This window comes from Pseudopodoces humilis, chromosome 3 (genome assembly GCF_049639895.1).
Source record: "Pseudopodoces humilis isolate 2021_Gansu_Grassland_sample_001 chromosome 3, ASM4963989v1, whole genome shotgun sequence".
Classification (NCBI taxonomy): Eukaryota; Metazoa; Chordata; class Aves; order Passeriformes; family Paridae; genus Pseudopodoces; species Pseudopodoces humilis.
Window position 1 is genome coordinate 19,837,442 of NC_142202.1, and position 15,879 is coordinate 19,853,320.

Genomic DNA, 15,879 nt, shown 5'->3' on the forward strand with positions numbered 1-15,879 from the left:
ACTGTTGTCTTTGGACTCTTTAAACTAGCCTGAAAAGACCGTGTGTAAAGCCTGCACATTCCTCATAAGGTTTCTTGCAAAAGTCTCAGATCTTACTTACTGTTTCCTTGGATACTGTTTGAATTTTTACCCACAAAAGCTAAATATTTTGCATTCAGTAGTCTTTGTTCTTTAAATTTTTTGGGGGGGGAAGGTGGGGGGTTGTTTATAGGTTTAGTTTTTGAGGAAAAAGTGTTGGATGAACAGTAGTGAGACATCAATCTTCTGTGTATACACTGGGTGAGTAAAGCAATAGCCCTGCAGTCAGACCCACACTGTCTCGTCATTTAAGAGCTTCATCCCTGAGAGTTGCTGCCTGTCCATGTCTCCTAATACAAACAGGAAATGCTCTAGTCTTGAAATGCTGTTGTCTTCTGCCGTCTCATTTTATGCTGCTCAGCTAAGAGCCTTCAGCTCTACCGTTCTGCAGGGATGTTCCTATTGTCTTCAAAGCCTGCCCAAACTGCTTTTTACTTTGTTCAGCTTTTTGGTTACTCAGAGTTGTTTTTAATCCTTCTGGCGTTCAGGTTTTTCAGTCCTCTTTAGAGTGTTGACCCATTATTGAGCCAGTTTGATCTGTAAATGTAGAAACACTTTACAGTAAATACATTTTTATTTTTCAATCAGGAAGTTTTAATCAAGAAAGATAGAACTAGTTATGTACATTCAGATAAGGCAACATAAAATTTGATTTGAAGTTGCATGTGACTCAAGTGGCTTCCAAAGGGTATTTTGCATTTCTGAAAGCTGTTTTCTGAAATACATTTTTGAGGAGGAAATGAAAGGAAATTAAACAAGATTTTATAGCTTTTCAGCATCTTTGCTGATAGCTAAGATCATTCTTGTTTTATAGAAGGATAGGTGGAGGCTCCTATCTTGGTGCACTGGCCTGTGGACCTTGGCTGTGGTGCAAAGATGGCAGTCCTCCAGTGAGCTGAACACTAAATGTCACCTGAATCCATCATTACCTGATTAAATCATTCACCTTCCTTATATAAGTGAAAGTCTGTGCATCAGCATTTCTTTCAAAGAATATTTTAAGCCAGCAGTGATAGATATCTTCCCTTTTCCCCAATTTCTTTGTGCCTTTGGGCCAGCCAGACTAGCAAGTGAGTATTTTTAATTCTTTCCAGCACATCTTTTCATCCTGTCATAATGTCATTGTGTAGCTATGGCAGCTAAACAAGATGAGACAATAAAATATAAACATGCTGAAATCTGAGAACCAGAGAGAAGTTTAAAATATACAAATTGTTTTGTCTTCTTTACTGTGTTTGCTTTCCTTACAACCTTGAAAATTGTGTGAAGCATTTAGATGATTTGGGAATGAGTGTCCTGATTGGTGCATGTCTATTTTGAACCCATCAGAAATACTGAGAAAGAGATGTGATTTACAAATAGTGCTGGTACACTAGTATGTATCAATGACATTATAATTAGGTCTGGATCTCTTTTTGTTATAAACATCTCTGAAAACCTCCAGCCCACTTACAAAGCCCTATCTCATTTGAAACCAGAGACATGTGAAGTCTCAGCTAGCAAGTGATTTATGTTAATGTTTGTATAACTTTTTAATGACCTTTTTTCCTGGTGTGAAAATAATTCAGTTTGTAGCTTTTACGGACTGAGATATTCTGAGTGCTTATAAACAAACAATGACAATCCTCCATGCTATGGTAGTAGAATGTATCAAAATTGGCCTAGATAAAATACCAGTAGGGACCAAATGTAGATAGTTCAATCTTTCTGACTTGAGCAGCTCTTAAGTGACTACCAGGTAGCAGGGGATCAGTTCCCTCTGTGCCTTCAAAGCATTGATTCTCTTTTAAGGTGACCTAAATGCCCTTCATTTCTCATGAAGAAATTGAGTCCAGGGGGATTCAAAGGTAGTTGGGCCCTTACAGATTCAATACCCCCTCATAACGACCTGATACTGAAAATTATGGTGACTTTTTACGATGCTGGAAACTCATCTACCTAAAGTTAGAGGCTGATACAAAACTCTCATGTAGTCAGACTAGCCAGCATGACCTTTACATTTTTGCCTTAAAAATCACCATGTTGCCTTCTAAGAATAAAAAAAAAAAAAAAAAAAAAAATTTGCAGGTTCTAAATATGTTTTATATTTTTCAGTAATAGACTACACTGATTTCTTCAAAGCAATTCAACATAGTGACTTCACTAAAAATGTACTTTTAAGCTGTTCATGTCCCTCTGTCAAGCACCATGTTTAAAAACTAACATCTCCTCCTCAGTGCTTATTCTACCAGAAAAGGCAACGTAAGCAAGAGATGAAACGTAATCCTTCATACAAGGTCCTGTCACCTTGAAAAGATACTTGAGACATTTGGGAACCAAATTTTTAAATGTTCTGTAACTCTGTGTGTAGAATATTGTTTCTGAAGTCGCCTGGGTGAAAAGTTGTGAATACAGTCAACTTTAGGCTTAATCGTCTCCAGATGACCTGTAGCAGAATTCATAGGTCTATAATTCATAGAGCGTTTTTACAGTATCAGATGAATATGGCTGAGGATTTGTCAGCCAAAACTGGATTCAGTTATGTTCAAATCTGACCTTATTGCAGCCCAACCCCACTTCTGAAACCTTATCAATGAGGGTACCTTTACATGTAAAAATATTTACTCAAACTTAAATTCAACTGAGTTTTGACTGCAAAGTAAGGAGCAGATTCTGGAAGAACTGAAACTTAAACCTGAGAGAAAATATTTTTACTTTCCTCAGTTCAGCTTCATTAAGACCTTATAAACATCAAATAGATTTTTAAGTCTGGGTCTTTTTCTCTGTCCTTCTTTTCAGTTAGCCTGTTACTCTTGATTTCCAAAAGCACCTCATTCTCAGTTTCTCAGGAACTCTTCTGTTCTGGTTGGATTATGTATAAAGGTGTAACCTAACATAGTAAAATTCATTCTCTGTGTTAGCTTAGATTCTCCTGTGTCTCTCTTTCTAAGACTTCCTTTTATTAAATCCCAGAAGACCTATGGCTGTAATCTGGCTATTTTCCATTTTTGGAGTTTTGATGCATAGCAATGCACAGACAAGCAGGTGTGTATTCTTTTGGGTCTGTCAGCCAGGAAAAGAGAGCATTACCTGGGGTAAACCTCACTGCAGAAAGACTTGAATCTTGTTAAACAGTAGTCTCTATGAAGAATGAGAACACTTAATTTTTGCAATACAAGCCTTTGAATAAAATGTATTAAGTTACAGAATGTGAAAAAGAAACTGTGGGAGAAAAATTGAACATTATTGAACTGAAATGCAGCTTCATGAGCAGATCATAGCAGAAAATTATTACATTGAAGGAGTGTTGGTTCATTTGCTTTTTTTCCTTCTTATTTTTCTTCTGAACCTACATTCCCACGTAGTAAAAGTTTCATTACTAACGTCTTCAATATTCCTCCTGCTTTTTTAAGTGGCTCATGACAATTCTTTCCAAACACATTTTTGCCCTGCACTTAAGTCTTCCTCATAGCTTTTACTTGTCCCAAGATTTTCTTAGCATACTTCAATAGCTTGTAGCAATCCTTTTACATCTTTGGTGTTACAATGTCTAATATTGCAGTATGAAAAGGGAGATACAGCTTCTGCTAGAACTTGATGCCTGCAGCTTCTACTTTTGTCGGTATTGCTGGAAGAGAAAACCCTATTCCAGCCTGTTTCTAGAACCAGCTTCTTACCCTCAGTATCTGGGAGGCTCTGAAGTTGTGACAATAACTAATACCAAGGCAGGAGGCCCAGTACTTTCAGTGGCCTGTTATTTGCCATGGCTCTTGCTTCTCCCGTCACCTTTAGTGTCATTGTCAATTCTCTGCAAGAAATGGCCAAAATGCATTTGAGAATCTTGTCTAAATCCATTCAGTTGCCTGATTTTTAAAGCCATTGAGTAAGTCTCTGTACCACGAAAATTCTTTTAGTCTTCACTCCTCATTCAAGTAACATTCTAACCTCATCTGTGAGGTAAAAAGAAACCGTACCTTGGCCCACTTAACCTTGATCTGTGTGTAAAAATGTTACCATCTGAAGCATCTAAAGTTGAAGACCTGTGTATACTGCATAAGTGTATACTGTATACAGCTCACCTGCTATCTCAGGATCAAATGGCATAATGTTTTCAGTGAGTCAGTTGATCTTGATAAGCACAGTGTTTTAGAAGTATTTCCTCATCTTTTGGCTGAGATAATAAAATTTAACAAATCAGTAGAAAAGAGGAACTGGTTTTAAATAAACATTCTTCAGCACATGAAAAAAAGAAAAGGGGCATATTCTGGTATAAATCCCATTATATTATTCTAGCACTGAGAAATATGTTTGGGGAGAGAAGATATGACATATATTTTTATTTTCGAGCATCATACTAATTTATATTACTCAGCCCTTTAACTGCCAAACTGTAAAAGTCCATTACGCTACTGAAAGAAATATACAAATTATCCCCTGGCACTTGAGGCAGGAGTTTTACATATACACTGTTATTCTATCAGCCAGCTAGCTGCACAATTCTATTAAGGAGTAAGTGAGAAAATTATATTGCCTGCAAACTAATTGTACAAAAGACTCTGAAATAAGTAATCAGAGCCCAGTTCTTTCTGAAAACCAGCCAGGAGACATTACAAACTGCTCAATCGCTCTTGTCAGCTCAGTTTAAAGATCCAAAGCTGCCATGTTGATTTTGTTCACTGTATAACACAACTTCCTCTCCAGCTGTTGACAGGACTGGGCAAACTCAGCTTTTATCCTTTGTAGCTGCTCAGTTTCAGCCTCTAGCATCTTGAAGTAAGCAAGGAATTGGTAGAGCTTCCTTCTGGTTCTTCCTCTGAAATAAAAAGCAGATCTGAGTATCTTGAATGGAAATTCATATCTAGAAGTAAATAAGAAATTATGAGAGCTCTAATGACCTGGAATGTGCAGTAAGTTCAGGTTTTTAACAAAAATAAAACTGCTAATACTTGGAGTGCTACGTAAAATGCATTTTAGTATGATAGAGATATCCACTGCATATGCACGTGAACTGGAGAGAAAATGTTAGTTCCTTGAACTCTTACTGCAGTGTAGCCGTGTTCTAAAATGCTGGAACACTTTACGGGGACCAGCTATGGTCATTGGTAAGATGTGGATCTTACCAGTGTTCCTGCAACTCTGCTGAACTCATCTGAGGAATTCTTTACAGCATCTTCCAAGTTCATTTTCCGACACCAAAAATGAAGATTGAGCATCTGCTCTAAAATACAATTCATTAAAGAAAAGCAGTTTAAATTGAAATGAGATTCCCTCTGTAAGCTAAAGTACTGGAATCCAAGAGACTAGAATAATAGCTCCTTTTAGCATTCTTTAGGTGTCAAGAATATGCAGGAAAAGTAAGTTACACTATGCCTGCTGCAGACTGTTGCACAGTTTGCAGAAATGTGAAATGTCAGGGTATGGATTAGAAGTGTCTGCATAATTAAGTGAGCAGTCTTGAATTTATCTTTCTGGTTCTGAATGCTACTTTTTGATGTTGGCACCTGTACCTTTATATCTTTGGACAGGAGCTCTTGCTACAGTGGGAGTGTTCCACCTGCCCTAGTAGAGAGGTTTGCTTCCTGAAGTTCTCTGTTATAATCTTGATCTAATTTTTGATCGAGATCATTTCTGACCTTGTGCAAAGGTATCTTTGATCTTGTGCAAAGCATTTCTGATTCCATGTTTCTCCTTTTTCTTTTTTTTTTAAAGGGACAGTAATACATTTATTACTGTAGTATAATGAAGTACATTAGATACAATTTGTGAAAGCTTTGAAAGTCTTCCTGTTTAGCGGTTGTTCCTTCCTAAGAATGCCTTGTTAGAGTGAGAGGATAATGGGAATCCATTTTAAGCTTGGCCTTACCATCATTTTCTACCTGCCCTTCTAAAAGTGTTATTTCCTAACTTTTCTAATGTGTACTGGAAAGACATTTCGCAGGAACTGTTGCGCTAAATTCCCTACCCACCATATCCTTCAGGTTTTTAAACAGCTTTCTCCACAGCAGCTAAGAAAGGGGGAAAGGACTAAACTGCTTTGACTTTTGTCATTAGCATTCAGGCATACCAAGATCTGTTTTCCTCACCAGCATTGCTAACTCAGGCAGCAATGTCCAGGAGGAAGAAAACCTGCAAAGGCCTGAAAAGGTTGTGCCAAATATGCTGGTTGTGTTGGCAGAGTACACATTTTGCCATGCAGGCCTCCTTTATCATAAATACTTAACCAGTTTTCAGTAGATGTAAGTGGTTTAAGTATTACTTCCTGTTGAATTAGCAGTTGCTGAGCATTTGAGTCTGTGCAATCCTGCAATCCACTAATGTGATATTTAATGAGGAGACATCAGTCTGGAGAAAGGTAGTCAATATAAATCAGTGTTTACAAAGTGTGATGAACTCTGAAATATTTCATCAATGCTGTGGTCCCAGGCAGACTCTATGCTAATTATTAGAACCTGTGCATGTTTCAGGGGACTTTGATGGACCCTGAGTGCAGCAAACAAGGACCAGCAAAATTGCGATTATGCTTGGACTGTCTCGGATGACAATTTATGCATTTGGTGTGATGACCTTTTGCTTCCCAAGAGGGCAATAAACAGAATGCATTTTCATTAAGATACTAATGCACTTAATCACAGGGGGAAAGGGTTAGAAAATAAAGAAATACCTTTAAAGCAGGATGTGACAGACTGATCAGGAAGATACTTTATTTAAAAGTCAGTTTCCGGTTTAACTTCCAACTGGTGCAAAGTCTGTCGTACTGGATGTTGTCATGGGCAATAGCCTGCATGGCTGGACAGATGAATAAGCTGAGCTAAGCTGTTTTCTGAAAAATGCAGTGATACTAGGGCAAAAGAGAGCAGATGTTCTCCCATTCAGACTTGGATACCCAAAGATGTGATTTTTTAAAGAATAAACTACTCATGTATTTCACTTGTTCATTCATAAGCTTTTATTTTCCTTTTTTTGAGTAGAAATAATATGTATTAAACAATAACAACAAAGAAAGAGGCTGCTTTTCCCAGGAGGCCTCACATTTAAGGATCAAACTTGTTAAAGGCTTTAAAAGGGGAACTGGGAGAAGCCAGGGTCAAAGGAAAGCATCTCTTTCAGTTTTTGTTATTCTGACAGCTTGGCAGCAATGATCCTATTCCTGATACCTCTCAGTACAAGAACTTGGTCTAAAGTATAGAGAGGTGTCCTGGAGCAGAGATCTGGCCTGGAAGCTGTAGAACGTGCTAGATGTGGTGGTAACAGTCCAACACTTCTGACTCCTGCCTGATGCTCTGTGCCAGCTGTAGTGGAAGAAGAAGGGTGAAACTCCATGGTACCTGTTATAGTTGATTATGCAATAAAGCAGTCCTCTTTTTGTATATTAGACAAAGAGAGACTATGGAAATTGGCTAAAAAGGAAAATGAAGAGTGCTCAGAAAAGGAGCCTGATCCTGTGGTTTGGTACAGAAAATAAATGTCTTTCTTCTACCAGCAGGAATAACATACGTGAAGGGTTTTGCTAGGGACCGTATTTGGAGTGAGACACACATTAATAGTGGATTTGTATATATTTCTTTCATATGGTTGTCTAGATTAAAAAAAGAAAAAGTGAAAAAACTTCCTCTTTTAACTCAGCTATTTATTTTTACTTGAAAGGCGTTTCCTTTCTGCAGCACTGCCACTCTTGATACATTCCAAAATGAAGTACAACAGCAGTTGCATGAGTACTTTTGTATATATGTTGTGTTGGTTAGTCAGTGACTCTGAACACCTCTTCCTCTGTCTATTCCATCACAGGTAACATAGAGTACAGCTGCCCAGCAACAAATGAATGTGAAATCACAAAGCGCAGACGCAAGTCCTGCCAAGCCTGCCGCTTCATGAAGTGTCTAAAAGTTGGCATGCTGAAAGAAGGTAAGACTCACCACCTCAATCTGTATTTCTCTGCAAACACTTGCTACAACTGTAGGGCAATCAGGAAAGAAGAGTCTGGTGAGTGTTCTAATCAGTTATTGCAATGGCAATTTTCGTACATACTTGCTCTTTCTGACACCTGCTTCTAAGCTATTGAATCATGCTGTATCCACATAGAGTTCATCATCTTGTGTAGTACAGTAAAATATACCTCAGCATTCAATCTCTTTCAGTAAGGAACTAATAGAATAATCATGAGAATTCTCAAAGATGTTTTTCCTCCATTCCTTATCTGCTGTTACTTTGTCCCAGTTCCGGCAGAAAACCGAAACACAAACTGTGCCTTCCTTTCCCTGCTTTTATTCAGTCTTCATTTCATCAGGACAAATGAATTTCTGAATTAAACAAGTATATTGTGTGTGTGTACTGAAGTTACTGTAACTACACTGGAGCAAACTATGGCGTGCAGAAGAGGAGCACACACCCCCCCCCCCCTTTTTTTTTCCTAAAAGTCTCTGAGAACCCCTGCCCCTCACTGTAAGTATATATTGAATGTTTTAATTAATCAGTTATATTTTGAAGTTATTGAATGTAAGAAAATGTACTCAAGAAATGGTGCTCTCTTACCTGGAACCTGCTTCATCTATGTTACACAAAGAGGAGATTCCAAATCTTGGTTGCCTGCTCTGCACTTAAATTGCTGTTAATGTATATGCAAGAATATACTTCTAAGTGCATGTATTATATGCATTATTATTTTAGGGCACTGACATTACCAAGAAAGATGCCATGGACTTCTGAACTAGATAAACATTTGAAATGAAATCCTCATAATGTTCTCTAAATATTGTATCTAGCGCAGAATACTTAGTGTTAAGCAACCACTTGAAAACAATCCTATGCAATTTTGCTTTGTAAGTGCTTGAAAACTCAGCTGGGTGATTTTTGCAAATGGCTTGGTGGTAATATAAAACAGGTTATGTATGCAGCTATTAGGGTAAAATCCAAGAAACAACATAGATCAGTGGTGAGATGATGGGTAAATTAGGCCTATCACGCACCTACAGACATATTCTTATTGGATTATACTTACTAAGAATAAACCTTGTTCTGTGCAACTGCTTTGGCAGATGCTATGATCCTGTGAGCCAAATCCTGCTGTCCTTAGTCTTACTTGAGCAAAACTCCTGTCAGATTCGATGGAGATTTTGCCTCAGTAAGAACGACAGGATTTGACCCTCTCTTCAGTGGTGATGGGAGAGTTCTTACTTGCCAAAATCCTCATATAACTGACCACTAGGAGCAGTTACTTGAAAGTGAAATTATGATGCTTAGATAAACTGTAAAAAGAAAGGGATGACTGGGTATGCCACTGTACTTCCTAGCATCTTTAATTAGTAAGTTAAGACCCAGTATCACTAGTAATCTAATACACAGATATATTGAGCAACTTCTTTGAAAACGAAACAGTGCTACCAAGAGTACATGCAGGTGAATTGATTTAATCCTTTTCCTCTGAATTTTGAGGGCACTGCTGTGCATCCATTAACATATCTATTTAAAAAAATCTAGGCTGTGTGCAGCTTCTGTGACTCCAAGGGGAAGTTAAGTGTCTCCTCTACAAATGAGTAATTATCTCAGCAAATTTGTGTGCAGATTTACTGTTTCTGCATACAATTTTGTTAACTGAGATAATTTAGTTAGACAATACAGATGTACATTGTGAGTCATGGGGTTTTTTTGAATGTTCGTTGTCTATGGATTCAAATCATTCCCACAAGTTTTCTTAGTAAGAATTGCATAAATTTTCTACTCTAAAAGTACATACCTTTTTCTGAATGTTCTACAATGGCAAAATAACCAATTGCTTTGAAAAGGCAGTGTTGTTTATCTACCACCTAATATAACAACCTGCAACAACCTCTAAGGGCATTTTATTCTTTTCCCCCCTTTAACGGGCACTTTTACTTTTTAAACCATATTGATTCACAGTACATTTGTAGGACTGTACTTGTAGTAAAGGTTTATTTTTTCTTGTTGTTGGAGGGTAGTTTTGGAGCTGAATATTGTTTTTACCTATGGAAAAGTCTGGAGATGACTTTTTGTCTTGGAGCACATCCTTTATGTACAGAATTAAGAAACATAAGATACTGACTTCTTTCATGTGTAAAGTGGTATAATTTTATTGATTAGTATGAACTTAAAATAAGCTGAAATTATTCTTGTTGTATCTCAAGTATTTCTTTATGTACAGGCAAGGATTTCAGTTCCATGAAGCATGTCAGAGGTCGTGCTGCAGTAAATCTATTCAAATGTAAACCTGTTCAATTCAATTACCAGTTTATAATAAAATTTGCTGCTGCAGCCTCCACGTTTGTCACAGCAGTCTCTACATGCTGATGGCACAGCATGCCTGGAAATTGACAGCCTAAATCTATTTACAAAAAAAATTTAGTTGCAGACCTGAAATAAAATCAAGTTTAAGCAGCTTTGAGAGGAGCATCACATTCCTTACAAGAGCAGCACATCTGCCATGGTGCATCTTCTCCAGAAATCTTACCTTGTTTGTGGGGAGTTTTCTTGTAGAAATTTATCCTTAACAAACAGTTTTTAAGTGTAATCCAAAGTGAAACAATTATCAGACATTGTGCTTCCCTTCACATTTGAAAGGACTTTACTACATTGTCATTTTGTGAATTGTCATATAAATTTCATGATAGAAATCACAGTGCCTGGAAAAAGATTCTGAGTTTTAGCTTGGCTTCTAGGGCAAGGTCTGAAAACCACTTCTAGCAAATGTATAGAGTGGCTTCCCATATGACATCTGCATGTTGAATCATTTATGTGACAAGATAATGGTGTTTTCCGTCAAGCATCCAGTGTTTCTGTGGGAGACCCGGTGCTAGGGTTGTGGGGCTGTGTTTTGGGGTCAGATCCTGGGAGGGAATTAGATTTCTGGTCACATGTTTTACAAAGTGGAGTAGGGATTTTCTGTACATATTCTCATGAATGTTGGTGGAGCATAACCAGCAGCACCTAGATCAAGATTCTTAGTAATTTGCAAGATTTTTTGTGGGCCAGAGGCTAGAGAAGGAATGCTACAGCAGTGCTGGGCTGGGCTGGAGTGGGATTGAGGTCCTGGCTACGTGTCCTGTTGTGTACCATAAATTTGTACACACTGATCTGGAGGAACATATATATCATTTTGGTTTAGCCCATGGACTGTTACTTGAAAACATGTCTGGGTCTATGGATGGCTTTTGGGTATGTTGTACTTCACACTGCAGCATTCAGCAGAGGCTGGTGAGCTTTTAGGCACAGGACAAATATGAGGTTGTTATGTTTTAATTTACTTTTCTAGGTAAGGGTTATTAGCAGCAAAGCAGACTATATTGCACTCAAAGAAGAAAATTGACACTTTTCTGTATTTAACTTTGTGTGTCAGTGTTACAAAAAAACCCAGATTTTCAGGTATCACAATTGAGTCTTCTTCCAAAATGGAGTTTCTTTGGCTGCAATTATATTTTGGTGGATTGTCTCAGATTCATGAGAACAAATGAAACAACATTAAAGATTCTTGTATAGTCTAGGGAGAAACTTTTCATATGTATCCCTTGAGATTTCTTGAAATAATATTGCAATTGCTAAAAGGGTGAAGGGAGACATGTACAACAGTTGGCCCTTTTAAAAAATGAACATTTTTAAGACTTTTGGTAGTTTTCAGTTCTGTTGGTTTATAATATCTCTTTTAAGTTTGGCCTTTCAAACTCTTTGGAAGCCAGTGATTAGTTTGCTTCAGGTGGTAGAATGAAATCTGTGTTCATGTGCAAGATTGAATATTTTAGCTATTTCCCTTTTTATACAGTTAGTTGGACTGAGAAAAAGGGTTTGTTCTGTTTTGGTTTTTTTTCTAAGAAGAAAAATTGGATGTAAAACTATATATGATGGTTTGGGGAATCTTAAGTAGATATTTGACTTTTTTTTTCTATTGCTAGGTGATCTGAGGAGAATTCAACATTTAATCTTTAATTAGTACTATATGCCTATTAATAATATTTGTGGGACTATTTACTAGCATGTGTTTGTGGTAGAAGATAGTATTCCAAGTTTATTATAGGACAGATCTTGCTCCAAAGAGCTTCCCATGTGAAATAATTCTAATGGAGTAATTATTCCAAAATAAGATTACGTTTTGTTTCAGATGCAGCATTTGTATAACTATTTTTACAAGAGGTTATTCCATATATTTTCGTTTTCTCCATAGAGACAGAAACAATTACTGACAGTTTTAAAAATGCTTGAACATTTTAGGTGGTCATGTAATGAACCAGAAGATTATTATACGAGTTACACTTCTTCTTAACGTGGTAAAATTGGGGGTATCTAAAATATTTTTGCTTCACACTTCAAGAGATTTCATTAATTCAAATGTAAGAATACATTTTTAAAAAGAGGTGTATTTTTAAGCATAAATTACTGAGTTTATTATGGAAAGATTACCGTATGAACATCTTTGGCTTGTGTTAAGCAGCAGATCGGATTAAATTATCATATTGATCCTTTCTGGCTTTGACAGAATGTAAAATGAATGTAAATGAATCCAATACAGGAAGGAGAACAGGCAGCTTGAGTTTAGTCTTACGTAAAGAGATGCGTGATATGCAGCGGAGCAGATTAATGGATTCTCTCTCAAAATAATAAATAAAACTAAGCAATCTTCTTTATGACTAAAATTGTGTTATCACCTATGTTTTGAGGGTAGTGAAAAAGCCTGCTTAATAGGATTCCTTCTAAGAACATCTCTTACGAAAAGACCTGTGCATCAGACATTGCCAAGGTAAATTTCTCTTACAAGTCTAATACCATTAGTCTGCCAAGACGAAAGCAGAAATTATTGTGGATGAAGTTTTAGTTTCTGCTGCCTTCAGAAATCAGAACAAAGGAAAGGAGAAAGAATTAATGATATTCAAAGAAAGTATTTCTGTACAGGATGACAGTTAATAGAGTGGCAGTGACCTCAGTGATATTTCTTATGCTCTCTATCGTAATATTACACTTAAGGAACTCCTTCATTAATGCAGGATATTATACAAACCTCCTGTGTTACAACATCAAAAGATAAAATAGTGTGTCTTCTGTTGATGTCTCAGCTCTCTTCTATATTTCAATGTGTAATGAATGAGTTTGGTTTCTAGTGCAGATATTTTTTCCAAACAGTTTCTTTTCCTCTTCTATTCCCCCTTTCTTCCCTTCCTTTCACATTCACCCATTCCCCCCTTTTCTTCCTCCCTTCCATTTCTCCCTTTCCTTCAATTCTATTTCTTCCTTTCCCCTTCTTTTTTCCCCTTTCCCTTTGCACTGCCTTTCTTTCTTTCATTCAACATGTGCTTGGATTAATATATACTGGGACCTGTTAAATCTCCTTGGAAACAATAGAAGCTAATCTCTAAGTGTTGTTGATGTTCATAAGCAGGCTTCTTTGCTACTAACCAAAATGTGACCTGATAGCCCAGTTCTCACATTAGAACTGACAGCCCAATTTGTCTGCCCTAAAACGCAGCTCATGACTATCCTTTCTCTGTACCTGATGAAGAAGGACGAACTATTCAACTTCAGGTTAGTGTTTATAGTCAGCTCAAGCAACTAGCATTTCTATTCCTCCGCTAGAAAAATACCCCAGAAAAAGCAAATATTGGAAATGTGGATATTCTTCCCAAGTCATATGAAAGCATCTACAGCTCATACCCAGTGTCAGCCTCCTGAGAAGTTTTCGTGGTGCTTGTGTTGCAGTGTTGTGCCACTCTGGTTTGTGTTCTGTCTCTGAGTATTTTGGGGAATAAAACAGATCCCAGCAATTCACTGGACTTGGTCTTTAAGTAAAATTTCTCTCTTTTTTAGATAAAATTTTGTTTTACCATTGTCTCTTTATACAAATGCTCCCCTTCCATAAAAGAGGAGGTATGAAGTGGGTGTGGAGAAAGGAGTATTGTTTCTAAGTCTGAGTTTGAGAAGTATTTACATTTCTTGGCATTACACATATCTGTAAATGAGGAGGGTTTTATGTTAGCATTTGCAAATCTGAGGTCAGAGCTGTTTGCTGGCTCACTCACCAGCAGCTTCCTTGAGATTAGCTGTTAGGTTGGGTCTGCTCACACTATTTTCGCTGCTGAGAATCCAGTGACAGCACTTGTTTGCAGGGTCAGACAAGCAAAGAATACTTTCACCCTAAAGTTACTTTGTACTTTTTTTACTGAAAATGAGTTTAAAAGATTTTGAAGAAGATGAAATTTTACTGTAATTTTCTTAGTGCACATACATTACATATTACTTGCTCAGAATTGGAAGGAGTAGGTTCTGCAGTTTCGTGAATCTACTATTAAAAATTAATCACTTTGTACTAATATTTTCTCATCATAATCTGAGGTAGTTAACTGCACATCCTCATTTGTCTTATTTCTTCCTTTGATCCTAAATTAAGGAAGCAATATTTTCCTTATTTTCTAGAAAATATTCCATTTTTTGCATAAGAGATTCATTGGATTTAGCCCCATTAACATTTACTTAGACACTGGAAGTACAGTGACAGTAATATAAGTGATAAGGATAGGTAGAGACAAGTCTGAAGGATGCAGGACTTTTCCCATCATCTCACAGACAAGTAGCTGCCTTTCATTCTTGGTTTCTGTCACCCATAAACTCATACATCAATGCAGCACTGCCATTTATTGCAGAGTACTTGAATTCTTATCTGTGGGTCCTGCCCTGTATTAAATAGGGCTCATTTTGTAAAGAGTAACAGTAATATAATTGGTATTCTTCACTTTATTCTGTTTCTGCTGTGCAGATACTTGCACATCCCCTGCTTGAGTGGAATAGGTGTAGCATCTCTGGTGGAGGTGCATTTAAGGGTGTTGCATATCCTTATCTCTAAAGTGCCACTCTGGAGCCAACCTTTCTTTATTTTACTCAGCCTTTGTCTGAGCAGCACTCACATCTCCTCACTGAGACTTGGCTGGGTTAATCTTTGCTGAAACAACAGAATGTATGGTAGGATTATTTGGGGTGAAGGGCTGAAATGATGCAGGTGCTGGTAATTAGAACCAGTGGCAGATGTACAGACAGACTTCTGTTGCTTGGGAGGGGCTGGGACTGAAAAGCTTGGAGGCTGAGGAGCTCTCTTGGCCTCTTCATTCAGTCAAGGCAATGAATGTGCTGAGAATCAAGAAAATTTCCACCTGCAGTTGTTACTTCTGACCTCCTATAGTGCTATCCCTCAAATATTTTGCACTTCTAAATCTCTGCTGTCCTGCAAAAAAAATGTTAGAATCAATGTGGGTTTTGAGACATTAATGTGACTAAGCCACAGTCTTCTCTCTGACCATCATTGCCCTTTTGTAAGCTGAAGAGTTACTGCAAGTGGTGAGCCTTTGCCACCACTCATTGTACTCATTGAGTCATTGGAATATGAAGTTGGAATATTATTTCATTTGGTGTTTGTAATGCGGCTTTTGTGGTTGAAGGTCAGCAGACTCAATTCTGAAATAAATATGATCATCTGCAGTGAATTGTCCCTTTGTCAGATTTTGCCATGCTTACTAGCTGTTCTCGTAATAGATCTCATCTAACCAGCTTTTTCTTTTTTTTTTTTCATTCTTTTTCTTTTTTTTTTTTTTTCTCAGAAAAGGGAAATTATGAGGGGTCTGTTTTGCTCACAGTAGATGCTTAATATAGCTATTAATCTTTATAAATGAAAAACATAGCTTTATTTTAAGCCTCAATGGGCTTTTATTAGATAAATGATTCTGGAGGAAGTCAAACACAGCTATGTTAAATATGTACACTTACTGAATAATACCAATATTTTCCTTTTTTGCTCTTTATCGTTCCAGCAAAGTTAATACGTGTATCTATTTTTCTTTT

At 37.2% G+C, this 15,879-nt stretch overlaps 1 protein-coding gene across 19 annotated transcripts in view; it reads left to right on the top strand.

The window, feature by feature from the left end:
* ESRRG (estrogen related receptor gamma) overlaps positions 1 to 15,879 on the top strand; it is a 390,416-nt gene that overhangs the window by 272,766 nt on the left and 101,771 nt on the right. For all 19 annotated transcript variants that reach the window (XM_088052404.1, XM_088052400.1, XM_005523330.3 and 16 more), the window contains one exon: positions 7,843 to 7,959. In XM_088052404.1, coding sequence (XP_087908530.1) covers positions 7,843 to 7,959 — 117 coding nt within the window. The remainder of the gene's footprint in view (positions 1 to 7,842; positions 7,960 to 15,879) is intronic.